This window comes from Canis lupus, chromosome 36 (assembly GCF_048164855.1).
Source record: "Canis lupus baileyi chromosome 36, mCanLup2.hap1, whole genome shotgun sequence".
NCBI lineage: Eukaryota > Metazoa > Chordata > Mammalia > Carnivora > Canidae > Canis > Canis lupus.
In genome coordinates, this window is record NC_132873.1 from 24,894,603 (window position 1) to 24,914,159 (window position 19,557).

Here is a 19,557-nt window from a genome sequence, read left to right on the forward strand (position 1 = left end):
ATTTATCCATGAGCATTTAAGCACTGTAGATGGCTGCCTGCACATGTTCTACTCTTGATTATCAGTGGTAAGTAGGGACACAAATAATTGAACTCCACATCTAAAACAAAAACTGTTTTGATTAATATCTTAATCTTCTCCAAATAAGACTTTAAACTAGGATATTTCACATGTCATACCTTTGTGACTTTGAGTTTTTTGGTCAATGAGGTTATGTGGACATTCATGAGCAGTAAAATTTATAAAAGACAAAAGGGAGAAGCAAGAGCAGAAATGAGCTGGATAAGGGAACTGAATAATCAGGCTACAAGTAATTGGTAGTTTCTTATATTTATTAATGAAGACTTATTTTTCCACTGTTCCTTGTGGAAAAATTTGCTATGAAGGTTAATAGTGACATCTTTTATCCCAGTGGCTTAATTTTCTGATGGAATGTTCTTTGTTCAAAGAAGTGCTTTGCATGAATAATTTAGCTCTGTCAGGCTTGTGGCAGTCATTTCTATGCCTTACTCTTCATTTACTGTGAAGAAATCCCTTGTTTAGGGGTAGATTTAATATCTAAAGAATATTATTCTTCTGTCTTTGTGTCTGAGGTGAGCATAATCAAGAAAAGTAATAAGTATGCAAATTGTGTTTTTCTCTTAAAGCTATTTTTTGCTAAATAAAGCCAAGTGAAAACATGTAGCATTATTAAGTTGATAGTAAGAGGCAGGTGCTGTATTAATAATGACTCTGTAGCTTGTGAAGTGCTGGGAGTGGGGGCTGTAAAGCTAATGAGCTTACAGCAGCTTCTCGACGTGCCTGTCTAGTTCCTTACTCATCATTCCCTTCTGCCACTGGTTTTTGGATCAAATATCTTACTGCATTTCATGCAATGTTCTTAACATGAGGGCTTCTTGGTTGAATTTTTCAACCTTTGCTGACATACTAAAACTGCGTCCTGTGCTGCCTGTTAGTTGTCATCAGACAGCACACTAGGCCACAAGTTCTTGTCGGCCATGGGTGAGCCTCCGCCAGGCAGCACTCCCTAGAGAATCTGGTTCTGTGGGCGACCCCAGACCAATTCTGTCCTACTTACAAAGACTGTGTTTCAAGAATGGGCTTGGGGAGGCGCCTGGGTGGTGCAGTCGGTTGGCATCTGACTACTGCTCTCAGCTCAGGTCTTGATCTCAGGGTCATGAGTTTAAAAAAAAAAAATGAATGGGCTTGAGTAGGGTGAGTCAGGTGACCTCCTATGATTTAGGATCATTATAAATTACTGATCTTGGTAATCCAAAGGTCTCTGAAGCTTCAGAGGCATCTGCAGAATTTCTTTCTGGACCAGTGGTCAGGACCTCCCTAGACTGATCATAATTGCATCAAGTTACTTAGAAACATTCTATTATTCCAGAAGCTTTGAAGATCACTTAGCTCTCAGGCCAATCTTATTGAAGTTAATGTTCTTATTCAAATTAATGTTCTTAGAAAGATATTAAGGACCCAGCGGATCTGGGTTTATTGCCTGACATGTTTGTATCCCTTAGCCTCTTTATAAAAGTATTACTCTTCACTTACTAGACGTTAGCCAGAAGTTTAGCAGCTCACCTGGTGTGAAATAACAACTAGTGAATCTAAGAAGAGTTGTGAGACAGTCATCAAATATGTAAGTTCCTAAACAGTAACTTCTTCATTACTTACTACAGCAGGTGGCATTCAAATTTTAGAAACATTTCTGGTCTCCTTTTCTCCCAATATCCGTTACATTTGTGGAGTATATGTGATATTTTAAATGTGGTGCAACTAAATGAGCGCACTGAAGTTTTACCCCAATTAAACAGCGGTCTATACTTTCATATATGTATGTAGAAGATTTCATTTTTCTCTCATGAAAGAACATATTAGCATTCTTCTTTTAAAAATAAACTGTTGCCTAAGCATTTCTCTCAAGACATTGTTTGAAAGGCCAGTTGCCAAACCATGGGAAGATGCACATGTTAGAATCAAAATGATTCCCAGGATAAGTCAGTTTAGGTGCATAAGGTGATGATAAGTGTTTGGCTTCATTTTTGCAGAATGTCAGGAGACCCCTCTCTGCTGGAATTAGGCCTAACTCACTTGTCCTCACCTATCTAAGCCATCATAGTGTGGATAACTTTGTTAGTGTTTTGCTGTTGTTTAACCCTCTCTCTTCCCCTCACTCCCTCTTCTCTTTCTTTCTTAAAAGATCTTAGAGCAGTTGGGCTAAAGAAAGGTATGTTCTTTAATCCTGATCCTTATCTGAAGATGTCCATCCAGCCAGGGAAGAAGAGCAGCTTCCCCACCTGTGCCCACCATGGGCAGGAGAGAAGGTCTACTATCATCAGTAACACCACTAATCCAATTTGGCACCGAGAGGTAAGATGATCCTCAGGGGTCTTCTACTTGACACTTAGGAAGCTGGCCACGTCCAGCCCTGTTCTGTGTACCATTGAGCTAACTATGAGCATGGCAGGATAGCTGACAGGTCTTGGGGTTCTGCTAGAAAGAAGGTCCGATGAGAGTGAGAGAGTCCCTTGTAGCCAGGGCCAGGTGTAGGGAAAGCAAATGAGGTACATGACTCAGGGGGCCAAAAGACTCAATAATCAAAATTAATATTTTAATGAAACGTTTTTTTAAAAAATAAAAATCAATGCAAAAGATTCATGAGTAATAAATAAAATGTATTATTATTATTATTAAAATTTAAAATTTTAAGTAAGCACAGGGTCAGTAACATTGCCTTGGAAAGCCACGTTAGAGCCTGAGGCAGAAATAAAAGTCAAATTTTTATGTTTTTGCCCCTGAAACGGATATAACACTGTATGTTAACTAGGTGGAATTAAAATGAAAACTTTAAAAGCCTGCCCAATTTTTTATATTTTATTTTAGTGCATATTCAGTACAAATTAAAGGACTTTCTTTCCCTATGGGCTTTGGCAAATGTTTTTTGGATTTCTAGATTTTGGTTAATTAAATAAGCCATCCAAGAAATTGTCATCCTAAGTGAAGCCAGATTGTTGATGTGCTATGATAGATACTTCAGAGTTCCTCACTCCTACCTTATGCTACCTGTCATCATAGTGCCCTGCATCACTGAAATCAAGCAAAGGGTTTTCCCATTAGTACTAGGGCAAGTCAAGGAATGAACAGAGACATTGTTTCTCATGTAGTGAACAAAGTATGAGCTCTCCAGCCATTTCTCAGATATCCAAGATTTCATATGCTAGTGTTAGAGTAGTTCTGGGAAAACCTTGTTGGCATGGGAGTTCTAAAGTTAATCAGATCATTCCCTAAATGTTTAATGACAACAATCTGTTCTAACAATTTTGTAGAAATATTTCCCTGGGGAGGGAGATAATTCAGGGGATCTAAAACCAATTGGAAAAAAGGTATGGCTATTTGAGCCTTGCCAGCACAGCAAGATGTTTCTCCTGAGAAATTCCTATGGTTATTTAAATAGATTAAATATTGCATATATTTTTACACCTGGTTTAAAAAAACTGCTTATGATCTCCAAATAGTAAATAACACTTAAAGACACACCACTTAATTTAACGTAGTTAGAAGCCTAGAGGACATAACTTGCACCTCACTATGAGCTCTAGAAGGAACATAGTGGATATAAGAATGATAACTTCCTTTTCCTTAACATTTTATATCTACAAAGTTCTTAATCATGTTATCAGTGTAGGCCTAATAAGGGGGCATAAGGGATGAGCTCATCATCTATTTGTTGATTAAGAAACTGAAGCTTGAAGGGTTTATGTAACTAGCTGTTCAGAGGCAGAGGTAGTGCTTAAACTCCGCTCTCTCATTCTCAGCAAGTGCTTTTTCCATTAAGCAGATTACTAGACTACAGGGCCCTTGGCAGAACTTTAGTAATTGTTCCGCCTAAATAAACTTAGTGGTGCCTAAGTGTAAAACTGGCTGGCACCATTCGCATCACTGTGGTTGAGTGGATAATGTCAGAGAAGAGGCAAAATAGTTCAGGTTAGATTCCAGCCCCATCACTTTGTTATCCTGAGATCCTTGTCCTTGAAAGTGTTATCTTTGTAAAGAGGGTAATATATGGGAAAGTCTTTGTAGATGAATAAAGCTTTTTATATTTATTTTGTATCCTTATTAATATCCAATCTGATTTTCTCCAATGACATCCCTAAGCAAAACAACAAAGCTTATGTTAACTTTATATTTTTGTTTTTTCTGTCCCAGATGAAATGACCCCATGTGCCCTTTAAATTAAGTACTTTCCATCTAAACATCATTTTATTCTCATATTTATCAGAGAAACCACAGTATTCTTTAGATATTCCTACGTTAGCCACTTAGTGAAAGTATTTTAACCTGTGCTGTAAAACTTCAAAATCCTATGGGATTAGGAATTAAAATTGCTGTGAATCACACACAGGGATAATTTAAAACCATCCTGTAACCAGATATTAAATTTAAAAGAATTGAGATACAATAAATGTAGTAAGTACTAAAATTGTATTGTGCACAATTTGATATTTGATAGTAGCATCTCCTAAAACTGTTGAACCAGGAAGGGCTGAATGATTGAAGGGGCCTCTTGTGAATGCAGATCCTTAACTGATGCCTTTATAATCATGAATGCTAAGGATTCTAAAAGAATAGGGGCAGCCCCAGGTGGCTCGGCGGTTTAGCGCCACCTTCAGCCCAGGACCTGATCCTGGAGACCCGGGATCCAGTCCCCCGTCGGGCTCCCTGCATGGAGCCTGCTTCTCCCTCTGCCTCTCTCTCTCATTTGAATAAATAAATAAAATCTTAAATAAAAAAGAAAAATGGATTGACAATGGCTGCAGATATTTCTAGCAATGCGGACTCTTAGGTTATTAGGATTTAAGAGATACCATTTTCTGTAATAAAATGGTATAATTTCATATTTGTCTTTCTTCTGAATCAACATGTTATCTGTTTTTGTTTTCAGAAATATTCCTTTTTTGCACTTCTTACTGATGTCTTAGAAATTGAAATTAAAGACAAATTTGCCAAGAGTCGTCCCATCATCAAGCGTTTTCTGGGGAAACTAACCATTCCAGTCCAGAGGTTGCTGGAGCGGCAAGCCATTGGGTAATCAGTCCCCACTTGTAGGGATCTTGAGATTAGTTTGCACAGAAGCAACTGAAATGAAACTTTGTAGTCCTAGGACTTTTCTTACTGATAAGAAGTGGTAAGATAATTCTTTTAAAAATGAAGGTGTTTGTATACTCCTTAAACTGTGCAGAACCAAAACACTTTGTTTTCATTATATACCTTTTATTTTTTTGGTGTCTTTTCCAAGATGTACCTACCATTAGCATTTCAGCATCAAATGTCATAGGACTCAGTTTTCTTTGAGTATATTGGAATTTGTCAGTAAAAGCCTTTCCCTGGAGCAGGATTCTAGTGTCAGGTTGACAGCTCCCTTCTCCTAACTAATCCCATCCGGACAATTCACTATTCTGGAAAAACAAACAAACCACCTTGTTGTAGCACCGTTTAAAACAAGACCTTGGGGATCCCTGGTGGCGCTGCGGTTTGGCGCCTGCCTTTGGCCCAGGGCGCGATCCTGGAGACCCGGGATCGAGTCCCACGTCAGGCTCCCGGTGCATGGAGCCTGCTTCTCCCTCTGCCTGTGTCTCTGCCTCTCTCTCTTTCTCTCTCTCTGTGTGACTATCATAAATAAAAATAAAAATAAAAAATAAAAATAAAACAAGACCTTGGCTCATAGGAGGTACTATTGTAGATCTATACATTCATTTAGACAAAGTTTACTCATTGAGAAAATTTTAAAATGTGATTTGATGGCTTCTCTTTCTGCAAGCTTTCTGTAAGGTGTGAGTAAACTAGTTAAATTGTAACATCCCTTATCATAAATGGTGTGTGTATTTTTATACATGCTGGACTTCCTTCCAATCCACATAAATTCGTTTCCAGCAAACTCAGCAACAGTGCTGCTCTGAGGTAGCACTAGAGGATACTTTTTTGGTATCTTTTTTATTGTAGGAGAACATTACGAACATACAGCAGCAGTAGTAGTAGTAGTGGTGGTGGTGGTGTGGTGGTGGTGCCACCATCTTGTTTTGTATCTTCTTCATTCTGAGAAAACATGAACCAATGGTGGTGGTAGTCATAGTAGCAGTGGTGGCAGCCGCTGATGGAGCAGTAGCAGCAGATGTGTAGTAACAGTAGTGGGTAGCAATAGTAATAAATAAAAATAAACAAACAAAAAAGGTGCCGAGAGCTTATTCTATGTCAGGGGTTAAGTACTTTATTCTCATTAACCCATGTAACCCTCTCAACGGCTCTGGGAGGTAAATGGTGTGATTAGACACATTTCAGAGATGAGGAATCTGAGGTTGGTGAGCAGGATGTGGAGCTGGGATTGGAGTTCTGATCAGTTGCAACACTTTAAGGTCGGGCAGCAATGTGTTGTTATCCCAGCTAACTAAGGAAGGTTCATCATTCATATTCGCTCTGTCACTAATGAACTGTTCTATTTTGACAAGTCATAATTGACTTGGGCATTCCTCGTCTGAAACATACAGTGTGCAGAGCAGCTGAACTCTAAGGCCCCTTCAAAATCTGAAACTAAGAGAATCTTATGGAGTCTGATGGTCTGGCCATCAGAGACAATGGAATTTGTGATTGAGCCAGCACAATAAAGTGGAAGTATTATACTGAAATTCTAGCAGCCTGGTTTAACTGATAAAAGCTAGGAAATCCCACCTATTGCTTCTAGTAGAGATAATATACATTAGGACGTTTTCTAAAAGTTATTTTTCAGACTTACAGAAAGTGAAAAATTTTAAAGAGTAAGAATTAACTATGGTAAATAAAGTATATCTACAATTTAATTTATATAATTATCATCATATAATTTACAGAATCTAAATGACACTGGATAAAAGTGTGACTTTATATACACCAGTAAGAATGATCAAGGCAAAAATCAAACCTTTTCAGTGCGTGAAACTGTTTTTGACTTGCTTTTCATTTAGTCTTTTACACAACCGGACACCTCAGGAACTGCCAGTTGTGAATTTATGTGGATTAGAAGGAAGTCCAGCATGAATTTGTAAAATGTTAGAATTATGAAATGTTCCTGTATATTAAAAACATTGCCTGATATAGATACTTGAGGATTTTCTTTATTAGATAAGAATTTTGCTACCTAGCAGTATATTAGTTATTAACACCTAAATATATATATTCCTGATCTGATTATTGCTTCCACCAAGTAATTGATTCATCTTGTAAAGGGCTGAGTTTTCGTTACTTATGTGTTTGGTAGATTTTAACCCTCTGAAGTAGTTGTGGTTTTATACAGAGTGTGGCCTTGTGGGATGAACCAGAACTCCTTACTAATCACCTATTTTGAGAGCATTTGTTTGAATGTGACATTTTTCAGAGAGTGATGGCTCACGTCTGTCCAAAATGCGCATCACTTTTCCATGCTTTGTCAATCTCTGATGACATTAGAGAGAGAATGCCTCAGGTAGTGAGAGTACTTTGTCACTTATTCTTCATAATTGTGTATTATAATAATGTGTAATATATTGTTCACAATAATATATCACAGCAAGAAGCAGGATGAGTCAGATGAGACTGGATAAGAAAAAGAAGGCACAAAAATGAAAAGAGGAAAAAAAACTCAAAAATGAAAGAAAAGAAAAAATGCAATAAAATAAAATAAAGAAAGAAAGAAAGAGGCAGGCAAGTGACTCCTCTGATAGACACTTAATAAAGGATGAAACAAACCCTTGACTCAGAATCTCTGAATAGGAGGATTTCCTGTACTTATAGGTTGAATAGTTGAATTGAGTATCTGGCCGGTTTGTTTAATAAACAGCACCAATACCTGTTAAAATTCTTCTTTCCAAGCAAAGAGTCTCATTAGTTAATTTATTTAACAAATATGTGTATACATATATAGTGTCTATTAAATGCTAAATGCCGTATTGGGTATTGGGAGTATGACAGTGAGCAAAACCGATGGATACTGTTCTTTTCTTACAATTCCTCCAAAGCATTTATTTCCTAGCTAAAATCCATCACTTTTATTAATTATCCATTATCAACACCAACACTTTGTTTTTACTGGCTGAGGGGGAGATAATGAGGGCCAGTTTATTTTTAACAAAGAAATGAAGGTTTTATTATTCCAGGACTTAATGTCCAAAGAAATGAGCGAGGAACCACAAAGTTGAGGGCAGGTCCATGTAATTGCTGCTAGGTTCATGCAGTAGTGGGCAAAGATCCAGCACCTCTATGTGTTAGGCACTGTCTAAATTCTGAGAAGACAGTGGTAGGAGAAAGAAAAAGACGCTCCTGCTATCTGCAGATTATAGCCATTATATAATGTTATTTGAACACTTTAATGTAAAAGTAACCTGACTATACTCATGGTAAGAAATGCCTGTAAATCCCCTTGCAGAAAAGATTTTTTAGAAATACCGATTTAAGTAGGAAAGGCATTATTGTAATAGCACATTTAAACGAGCCATGAGTAAATTATATCATTAAACTGTATGCTACTGACAGCAGCATAGAACCACCGAGAACACAAGATGGTAGTATGGTGACTGCAGAGCAGGGACTTCTGTGTCGGAGGAATCTGTTCTAATCCCGATCCTGTCACTCAGTACTTGTCTGGCCTTGGACAAGTCCCTTACCCTCCCCATGCCTTGGTGTCCTTTAGAAAACAGAGCTGCCGCCTGCCTCGCAGGGTGGCTGAGAGACAGTGCAGGCAAAGCCCTGGGAGTGTGCGTGGCATACACGCACTCAGATTCGGACACCAGAGCATTTAAAAAGCATCAATTGAGACAAAAACTATTAGTGTTTCTAGGGAAGAAAAGAAAAAGAAAGAGGGAAAGGAAATAATCTTACAGTTTTAAGAAATTCTTGCTAAGAAGTCAGAAAGATCCCCAAGAGCTGAACCGGGACTTTATAGTCACACCCGTTCTTTTAAAGGATGACATCTATTGGGATGTCCTTTGGAATTTGTCGATTTGGAATTGTACTGAGAAGGTAGAGACGAACAAACACAACCATTACATGCATTAATAATAAATAGACTAGTGGCTCTAAACTGGCCTGTCCAAGTAGGAGGCAGAGGCATGTTTCCTCCTGAAGTTGCCAGTAGAGGGCAATGTGAGAGCAGAGATGGAGTGATTTCCTGCGATCCCTGTCATTAGTGTCCTTAATGAAGAGTACGTCTGATTCTGAATGAAAGTGGCTACATACCAAGTATTGATGGAATTGCATTTGACTTTGATGAGATAAACACAGAATTGGAAAAGATGCACAACTCCATCCTCCAGGAGGCTGGTAGCCCATTGGGGGCCCAAGGTGGGACATCTAGCTTCTCCATCCGCATCTCTTGCCAGGCACACTGGCAATCAGTGACAGCCGGGCTCCCTGACAGTGGGAGGCCAGCAGCTCCAGTCCCCTTGCTGTACAGGTGAGGAGGGGAGGTTCGGCAGCCCCCTCGCTCCCCCAGCTGAAGCCGCCGTCAGAGGCAGCCTCTTCTCACCCTGCTGTCTCGCTCCCTACTTCCAGGTGCTGCTCCTCAAGTACAGTAGCATGGTGCCCCCCATGCCATTGTGCGACTGTCCTTATCTCCTGTGTCCTCATAGGATCAGTTTCCTATTGTGCTAATTGCTAAGGAGCCAGGCCCTCTAGGCTTTTATTTATACCTGCATCCCCAAATACCAAAAGCTATAGGCCTTTTCCAGCTCCTTGATGACCTTCAGGACACTCTTTTTCTGGTCGCTGTTAGCCAGTGAGAGAGCCCTTTAAAAAAAAAAAATCATATGAAACTGTGTTGCATTTTCTGTTTATAATAAGATTTCTTTTCATCCTGGGGTTTAGAAGGTCTTCCTTTGTGGGAGCGATTCATATTACATTGGACTATAACATACCTTGGAGCATTTTATTTTCTTGTGAGCCCGCGGGTGAGATTGGGGGCGGGGGGGTGCTGCTGGAGGAGGGGAGGGCTGACAGCAGCCTAGTAAGGAAAGAAACATTTCTCCTCCTGCAGGGACCAAATGCTCAGCTACAACCTTGGCCGGAGGCTCCCAGCTGACCACGTGAGCGGCTACCTCCAGTTTAAAGTGGAGGTCACGTCTTCCGTGCATGAAGGTGAGCTATCTGTAGGAACATGTCGCTGCAGGACAAAAAAAAAAAAAAAAAAAAAAAAGCTTGTTACAGCTTATTCAGTTGTCAGATTGCATTTGAACAGAACTGAATTTCCATGTCCTGAAAATAAAGTTCCTAATAAATAAGCAATTACCTCCTGAAGTTTTCCAGGCCCATAGGAAAGCTTGTTCATCAAAAAAAAAAAAAAAAATCTGCCTTAGGTGTACACCTGTGTTTGGAACCCGGGCGTAGTTTGTCGTGACAGTGAGCACACACACCAACAGCACGCTCGCTCAGCAGGGACTGCGGATGTTGGCAGGGCAGCTGTGCGGTCCAGGGGCCTCTGAGATGCCTGGTTCAAGGGACTGCGCGGTGGCCCAGGCACAGGGCCTTAGACGTTTGTTGGTCACCCCCCCCCCCCCCCTTTCCTTTTCACAACTGCAGTTTTCTCCTCCAGACGCTTCTCCGGAAGCCGTGGGCACAATCCTTGGGGTCAGTACGGTGAACGGAGACCTGGGAAGCCCTTCTGATGAGGAGGATGTGCCAGGGGGCCACCAGGACAGCCCCGCTTGCTCCAACGGCCCGGTTTCGGAGGACAGCGCTGCAGACGCGACGCCCAAGCGCGCTCTCAGGACTAGCTCCACGCTCGACATGGACACCGAGGACCTGAGCTCCGCCGCGTCCAGGGCCTCGCCCCCCCGGGGCCGCCAGGATTCGCTCAACGACTACCTGGACGCCATCGAACGCGCGGCCGCCTGCCCCGACAGGTCCCTGGGCTCCTCCCCCAAACTCAGGAGTAGTTTTCCCACCGACACGAGGCTCAACGCGATGCTGCACATCGACTCCGACGAGGAGGAGCACGAGTTCCAGCAAGGCCTGGGGTACCCGGGCTCCCCCGAGGAGGACGAGGAGGGCGGGGGGCTGGTCATGGCGGGCAGCGCACCCGCGGGCCGGACCCCCCAGGCCGGGCCGCAGGGCAGCCCCGCGGACCGGGCCGGGGCCTTGCACGCCGAGGACAAGCCGGGCCGCGCCCCCGAGCCCGCCGCCGCCGAGGGCGCCCCGGACGCCGAGCAGGTGGCCCGCGGGGCGGAGCCGGGCTCGCCCGACGCCGAGGCCTTGGAGCAGGAGCCGGAGCAGGAGCCGGAGCAGGAGCAGGAGCCGGCGCCCGAGCAGGAGCAGGAGCAGGAGCAGGAGCAGGACCAGGCCTCCTCCGAGACGGAGCCCAGCGACCCCGCCCCGACCGAGAGCGCGAGCGCCAGCGAGGCCAGCACGCGGCCCGAGGGCGAGAGCGACCTGGAGGGCGCCGACGGGCCCGGGCCCTGCGCCCACACGCGGGGCCCCGCGCCCGAGGGGGAGGCGGCGGCGGCGGCGGCGGAGGAGCAGGAGCAGCAGCAGGAGCAGGAGCAGCAGGAGGAGCCGGAGGAGCCGGAGGAGGCGGGCGGCGAGGAGCAGCGCGGTGCCTGCGGAGGCCCCGCCGCGCCCCGGGAGCCCAACGCCCTGCCCGCCCTGCCCGCCGTGCAGGTGCCCCGCGGGGCCGGGGCCGGGGCAGGGGCCGGGGCCGGGGATGCGCCCGGGGCGCACGACGTGTGGCGGCGCAGGGGCAGCCTGCAGGGGGCGGCCGAGCGCCCGCGGGAGGAGCAGGAGCAGGACGAGCGGGAGCGGGAGCGGGAGCAGCCGCGGGAGGAGCGGGAGCCCGAGCCCGAGCCGGACGCCGACGCCCCGGCCGCCCGCGGAGCCTGCGAGGGGGCCGCTGCGCAGGAGGAGGGCGCCGCCGCCGGAGGTAGGATGCTCGCAGGTAGGATGCTCGGCCACCTGCCGCCCGCGCTGCTGCCCTCGGGGCTCGCGGCGCGGATCCACGCTGAGCTCTTTTTTTTTTTTTTTTTTAATAAGCTTGTCAAATAGTCTCCAAATTTATTTATTCGTAAAGATTTTATTTATTTATTCATCAGAGAGACAGAGAGGCAGACTCCATGCAGGGAGCCCGGCATAGGACTGATCCCAGGGCCCCGGGGTCACGCCCTGAGCCTAAGGCGGCGCTAAACTGCTCAGCCACCCGGGCTGCCCCCCCCCGCCTTTTTTTTAAATGGATCTTCTATTTTTGAAATAAACCTGTCAAATAGTCTCCTTATTTATTTTTAAAGATTTTATTTACTTATTCATCAGAGACACACACAGAGACGGAGAGGCAGAGACACAGGCAGAGGGAGAAGCAGGCTCCATGCAGGGAGCCCGACGTGGGATTCGATCCCGGGTCTCCAGGATCACGCCCTCCTGGGCTGAAGGCGGCGCTAAACCGCTGAGCCACCCGGGGATCCCCAGCTTCTTCTTCTTCTTTTTTTTTTTTTTAAATGGATCTTCTGTTTTTGAAATAAGCCTGTCAAATAGTCTCCTTTTTTATCTGAAAGATTTTATTTATTTATTCATGAGAGACAGCAAGGGCGAGAGCAAGAGCGAGAGCGAGAGGCAGAGACACAGGCAGAGGACGAAGCAGGCCCCTTGCAGGGAGCCTGACCTGGGACTCCATCCCGCGTCCCCGGGGTCACGCCCTGGGCCCAAGGCAGGCGCTCAACCGCTGAGCTCCCAGGGCTGCCCCAGTCTCCACATTTAAATGAGTCTCCAGTGTGGACCTGGGTCTGTAGATACAGAACCAGGCAGGCTGGCCGCTTTCAGATCAGTGTCCTGTGCAGAGGCTTTCAGGAACACCTTAAGTCCCTCCTCTTTGTGGAAAAGCTTCAAAGCAGAACTTCACACGTGCTTTGCATTGATCTTAGCATGTTTGACTTCTGCAATACAAAAAATGTTAACCTCACACGTGGTGATGCCTTCCGTCCCCTGAAGAATAAGCTGTTTTGGTATCTGAGCATGCAGATTCACACCAAGAATTTGTATTGTATCTCAGTGAACACGGCTGGTAGCACGTTTCCTTTGAAATGTTCTCTTACAGATGCACCAGGAAGGCCGAGGATAGTTTCACGGGCCTAAATTGCACAGACTCAGAAATAGGAATGATTTTCTTATTCTGTGATTAGTTTTCTACCTGAAGCATTCCCTTCTTCTTCTCCTTCTCTTCCTCCCCTCCTTTAATTTTTGTTTTTTATATTCATCATCATCATCATCATCATCATCATCATGCTATGACCTTAAAGCATCAGTGTATGACCGGGACCAGCCAGGGTGGGAACCACAGGGACCCCTCCCCAGGGTGGTGGGGAGGAAGAGGGATGGGGACAGGGAGACGTTTCTCTAGGGACTCTCTTGGCTAAGCATTCACCTCCTGTTTTTTTGTTTCTGGGGCCTCATATGGAAAATGAGACTAACGAGAGAAAAGAGACTACCCCCAGGATTTGTGTTAGACGGTGGTGGTATTGTCGTTTGGTTTGGTTTTTCACAAAGTATGTTTTGACACTAAAGCGGAAAACAATACCCAAGTATCTTTTTCTCTTTAATCCTAGATTCTCAAGCCAATGGCCACCAACCATTGAGATCGTTGCCTTCGGTGCGCCAGGACGTTAGCCGCTACCAGAGGGTGGACGAGGCTCTCCCACCAAGTGAGCACCTGTTAACTAAGAGGTTCACCTTGATCAAATTGTGTGAGGATGACAAGCAGATTCTTTCCATGGGGCCTAAAAGATGGATACCCAGTCCTAAAGAGAAGGAGATCGGGGCTGCCACTTGACAGAGCAGATGTAGACTGGAAATTGCTAGGCTGATGACTCCTCTCTGGCACTGTTCTGCTGAATGAGTGGGCAGCTGGGGGGAAAGCACATACTGCAACACCCATAAACTAAATACTGTAATTGGAGAAACAGATCCAGATATTTGGGACAGTTGGGTTTATAGGAGAAAATTCTTGAAGTTATGCCTAACGGCAGCATGAACACATTGGTACAATCTCTTAGAAAAGCCTCACTCTATGTGATATACTTCTTTCTGTTCACTTATAGCATTTTAAATCGTTAAGTACATTTTTCTGATTTTTTTCCTTGGGGATATGCAGAGAAGTGTTAATAATTTCAGAAATTGGTCTACCACTTATTTGGAGTATGGCAGTTATCTGGGGTTTTGAAAGAGATGTCATTTCTTTCACTTTCAAGAAACATGTAACACTTAAAGGGAGGATGGTTGAGGATGAGGGATTCTGGGAAATAGTTGGTACAACCTGTATTCAAAGATCTAAGTGAAAAAACAACAAAACAAAAAAACAAAACAAAAAAAACCATAAAGATCTAAGTGATACCCACGGCCAGTCATAATCTGAATATAATTTAAGCTCCGTTTAAATGTCCAGGGTCCCTTAAAGCAATATTGCTTTGTCACAGCATTTTGATGAACAGGAACAAAGCTCAGTAATACTACTTGTAGGAACATATTGGAAAATATATCTTCCTGCATTATTGGTTTTCCTCATTGTTCTTCCTCTCAGCTCTCCCACCTCTTGATCATAGCAACAACAGGCTGATACCCTGGGCCTTCTGTATTTTAAAAATGGTGGGACATCAAGGCAGGGGTGCGGGAGTATGCATTTGTAGGGCTAAAATGTTGAGTGCTTGGTTTTGGTTTGTGTTTACAAAAAGGCTGAATATGTACAATTGGTCAAAATATCAGCTTGATCCTTTGGAAATTCTGTTGTGTACAGCTCCTCCCCTTGTTCATGTATTTTGTATTTGGTTATTTATAGGAAATATATATTTTAAGCAACTTTAAAAATAGACCAAGAGAACAAGTAAGCATTGCGTCATCTTACATAGGCGGGGGAACAAAAAAATGTCCTTATTGTTTACTCTTGGAGAAAAGATTAGAGACAGAAAAGAAAAACATTTCTGGGAGATACTTAGATCTAATAGGGCAAAAAAGAGTTGGAAACATGACAGAATTCTGAAAGAGCTTTGCTTACATGTGTATGTGGATTAATAGTAATTCGAGTTTCAGAGGCGTTGTGCCACAGTAGAGTATGGATAGATGCCTCTTCCTGGCCACATCTAATTGCTCTGAATTTGGTTGAACCATAATTTCGGTCTCCAGATTGCATTTAATAAAGACAGGTACTTACCTGCTGAAATTATGACTACTATTTGTGATCTTTCAGTGCATTTGTTTAAGCACTGATATGTGCATTACACAATATATTTTAGGATTTAAAAAAATAAACAATTGGGGGAACCCATGGCTCAGTTGTTGAACATCTGCCTTTGGCTCAGAGCGTGACCCTGGAGACCCGGGATCGAGTCCTGCGTCAGGCTCCCTGCATGGAGCCTGCTTCTCCCTCTGCCTGTGTCTCTGCCTCTCTCTCTGTGTCTCTCATGAATAAATAAAAAGAAATCTTTTAAAAAAAGAAAGAATCATTTTAGCCAATTTCTACCCATTGATCCACTTGACCAACCTCACAAAAATGTAACAAAGAATAAAAAATAAAGCATGTAAAAGTGCTCTGGAAACCATAAAGCACCACACAAGTTTGAAGTTTGAAGTGTCTCTGCCTCTCTCTCTCTCTTTCTCTCTCTCTCTCTCTGTGTCTCTCATGAATAAATAAATAAAATATTTAAAAAAATAAAGTTTTTCCTAAAACTTTATTCCTAAAACTTTCCTAAAGTTGCCTTTCCTAACTGGGCAACTCTGCTACCACGTCGGGCCATGCCTCTGATTTGGAGCTATGGCATTCCACATTCCACATTCCACACTGTCCTGTGCCTTTTGTCTTCAAGTAGTGTCTCCCGGGAGGCTTGGCTGAGGGGCATCTGGTTTGAGTGTACAGATGAGTCCATCCCTTAAATGCCCTGGCTGGATTATTTTAAGGCCAAGAGTTGTATTTTTAACACTATTAATTATAATACTTCAAACTTGCGTGGTGCTTTATGGTTTCCAGAGCACTTTTACATGCTTTCTTTTTTATTCTTTGTTACGTTTTTGTGAGGTTGGTGAAGTGGATCAGTGGGTAGAAATTGGCTAAAATGATTCTTTCTTTTTTTAAAGATTTTATTTATTTATTCATGAGAGACACAGAGAGAGAGGCAGAGATACAGGCAGAGGGAGAAGCAGGCTCCATGCAGGGAGCCCGACGTGGGACTCGATCCCGGGACTCCAGGATCACACCTGGGCCCAAGGCGGGCGCTAAACCACTGAGCCACCCAGGGATCCCCTAAAATGATTCTTTCATTTTGTAGATGGAGAAACTGAAGCCCAGACAAATGAATTAACTTGTTTAAGATCCCATACTAGTAAAAGTTGAGACAGAGTCTTTAACCTTCCTTCTCCTCTATCAGGTATTCTAATTTAAGATTAGAAAGGAAGGGACTATTCTGTAGGTAGATGAATATAAATTCTGGAAGTTTACTTAGCATCAGAGTAGTGGCTTATATTGCAGTATGTTATGTATTAGGTGCAAGATCATCTTACATCAGGGGCAGCCCGCCTTCAGCTCGGGGTGTCATCCTGGAGACCCGGGATCGAGTCCCACGTCAGGCTCCTGCATGGAGCCTGCTTCTCCCTCTGCGTGTGTCTCTGCCTCTCTCTCTCTCTCTCTCTCTCTCTCTCTCAATCTCTCATGAATAAATAAATTAAAAAATCTTTAAAAAAATAAAAGATCATCTTACAGCAGAAGCTTTGGGGGTTTCATTCAAGCTTTATTATATTGTACTGTTTTGAGGTAGGAAGTCTCAAAAAGTGTTCAACTTTCTTCTCCTTTTGCTGGATTAAGATTATTCAGCAGGACTCTTCCCCAGGAGGCCCTGAAGTATAGGAAAAGTGGCTGTAGTGACAATATGAGCATAGCCCAGACAGGTTTGCTTTGTTAAGCATTTGTATCAGACTCAGAAGCACTTTTTCCTCCTTCCCACAACCCTGTAAGGCAAGCTGCTGAAACACTGTACCTCGGGCTTTGATGCCTGTATGCCGTTCTTGATTCTTTTCCTAATTATTATTGTTATTTGAACTTATTTTCACCTTAAGGACACTTATATACCAGCGTATAGTGAGGAAACCACCCGGCAAAAGTATGCTTCTCTCTGAAGATTTACAAACTCAGTTAAAGGGATTCAGTGGGTATATCCCTTCCTGTCCCTTTTCGCTGTTAGAGCGATCGTGTGGCGGTCTATGCATCGGTGCCGTCACTTAGTCTCTGGGCATCTATGTGGTCTCTTTTTTATGTCAAGCGGTTTTCCTCGTTTGTTTGCTGCTGCTTCCAATCTTACTCCTCCTCCCATCGCTTCTCGGCCTTTTGGCTAAGATCAAGTGCAAGCTTACTCCTCCTGTCTCTGGATCAGGGAACTGATCTTGGACTTGGTACAAAGACTACACAGCTGTAATGATGCTCTACCAATAGTTTTCAAAACCTTACTCTTGCTTTAGGCCATGGACCCTGTGATATGACCTCGTGAGCTGCGTAACACCAACCCCTGGCTGAGAGATGTTCTAATGATGCATACAACATCACAATGCTCCGGGTCTTCAGGGCAGCCTGAAGAGCCCTCCCTGGAAGGGCTTAAATCTGAATACCCACTGAGTGCCTTAAGAATTTGCCTATCGACTTCTCAGGTGATTGATGGCACCGACAGCTAGAGGTAGCTGGGGGCTGAAGCGCCCTGGAACATCATCAGCCTGACAAATCTTGGTCATTTTAGCATTAAGATGAGCGAAAAAAGAATGATCCGCTCAGCCCTTTCTGAAAAACTATTTTATTTTTCTTACTGGGCCCAGTATAATTGTGACTTAATTCCTTGCCGCGCTGGGGACGATAAGGAACTGTTGAGTAAGTGTTTTTCCCCCAAAAGGGTAGAAATAGGATTAGATTCACGAAAAACCATCTAGATTATTGGACTCTTGTAGGATCCCAGGATTACTGCCACGTTATCAGGACCGGTGTACTACTTAGGTGGCAGGTTCAAATGGGGGAAGTCTGGAAAAACACTGGAGAATGTTTATCTTTTTTTTTTTTTTTTTTTTGTGGTTGTGCACTTTCATTATGAAAGCATCCTTTGAAATGAACATTTAAAGGTGGCAGCGAATCATAATTCATCTAGCTTTCTACTATGGGGGACGGGCTTATTTTGTAGAGCTAAAAGTTAGTTTAAGAGAAGAATTGATACATTTAACCTAAAAAGGCACTCTCTTTAAAAAATGACTGTTAAGGTCCACCAAATTCAGCTGTTTGAGCTTGTTTAAACTTTTTATTTAAATGTAATATTCATACATAAAAGAGCACATTCTGCCCAAACTGAGTGTACATGTGCACCAATGCCATGTCCCTGGCCCCTAGAAGTCTCTTTGTGCTGGCTTTTGATCACTAACCCTAACTCCGATGAGGAAGTGGGCCTACTATGCTGACTCCCAAAATCATAGATAAGTGAACTTACTTTTGTACTTTGTACAAATGGTATATACCTCCTTGAGTGTTAAAATAAGGAAAAACTCTTCTTCTCTCTCTGTCAAATAGGTAAATAAAATCTTAAAAAAGAGAGACTCCTGGGTGACTCAGACAGTTAAGCATCTGCCTGCAGCTCAGGTCACGATCCTGGGGTCCTGGGTTTGAGTCCAACATCAGGCTCCTTGCTCACCAGGGAGCCCGCTTTGCCCTCTGCCTACATGCACCCCGTGCTTGTGCTCTCTTGTGCTCTCTCTCTGACAAATAAATAAAATCTTTTTAAAAATAAATAAAATAAGGAAAAACTAATCTTTTAAACACTACTATCCAGCATCTACTACAAAAGCTTAATTTTTTCCCTTAGAAGTACCTTTAGATCGTTACAGCTTTATCATCTCACTATGTGGTGAGTGAGATACCATGGTTATTTTAATTTCTTATAGTGGCTTATACATTTTCTTCCCAGTGTTCAGTTTCCTCATCTTTCTAAGCCCAGTTATAACTAATTCAGGTCCCACTCGTGATCCTCTCTCTCACCCTTTTGGTTCATGTGGTTCATGCTTCCCCTGAAATGTCATCCTCTCGGTCTAGTCATTGATCTTCTCCCCAATCTCAGCACTCTCCCAGAAGTGTTCATGGCTTCATTTCATTATTAACTGGACAGTCCAGTGGAGACCGAGGTCTAGTGTGAAGGGACTTGGAAAGAAGCCTGATGAGGTGAAGAGGGATCACAAGGACGACCCCTACTCCCTTCTCACATATGCTGATCTTAAAAGTGGAAGATGAAAAAAAAAAAAGAAAAAAAAAAAAGTGGAAGATGATCTTCCCTGCTCTGCCTCCCTCCGGCACCCTGCTTAAGGATTAACGCTGTGACAGTGGCCTTGGCGTACATCCACACACTTTCAAACTCTGACTTCCCCTTATTGTCCAGCTATTTAAGGGGGCTGTTATATTTGAGTCTTCGGGCATCTATGAGTCCACTTACTCCTGGATTTTAGTCTGGAGTATTTAGGATAAAGTCGAATTCCTTGTGAGCCCATACTTCGCGACCTCTGAGAAGTCTA

At 43.4% G+C, this 19,557-nt stretch overlaps 1 protein-coding gene across 1 annotated transcript in view; it reads left to right on the plus strand.

Moving 5' to 3' along the window:
* The window catches only part of HECW2 (HECT, C2 and WW domain containing E3 ubiquitin protein ligase 2), a 364,266-nt gene that overhangs the window by 227,816 nt on the left and 116,893 nt on the right, over positions 1–19,557 (plus strand). Inside the window, exons 6-10 of the mRNA XM_072812656.1 lie at positions 2,204–2,373; positions 4,946–5,088; positions 10,040–10,140; positions 10,595–11,932; positions 13,590–13,685. Of these exons, the coding sequence (XP_072668757.1) occupies positions 2,204–2,373; positions 4,946–5,088; positions 10,040–10,140; positions 10,595–11,932; positions 13,590–13,685 (1,848 nt within the window). The remainder of the gene's footprint in view (positions 1–2,203; positions 2,374–4,945; positions 5,089–10,039; positions 10,141–10,594; positions 11,933–13,589; positions 13,686–19,557) is intronic.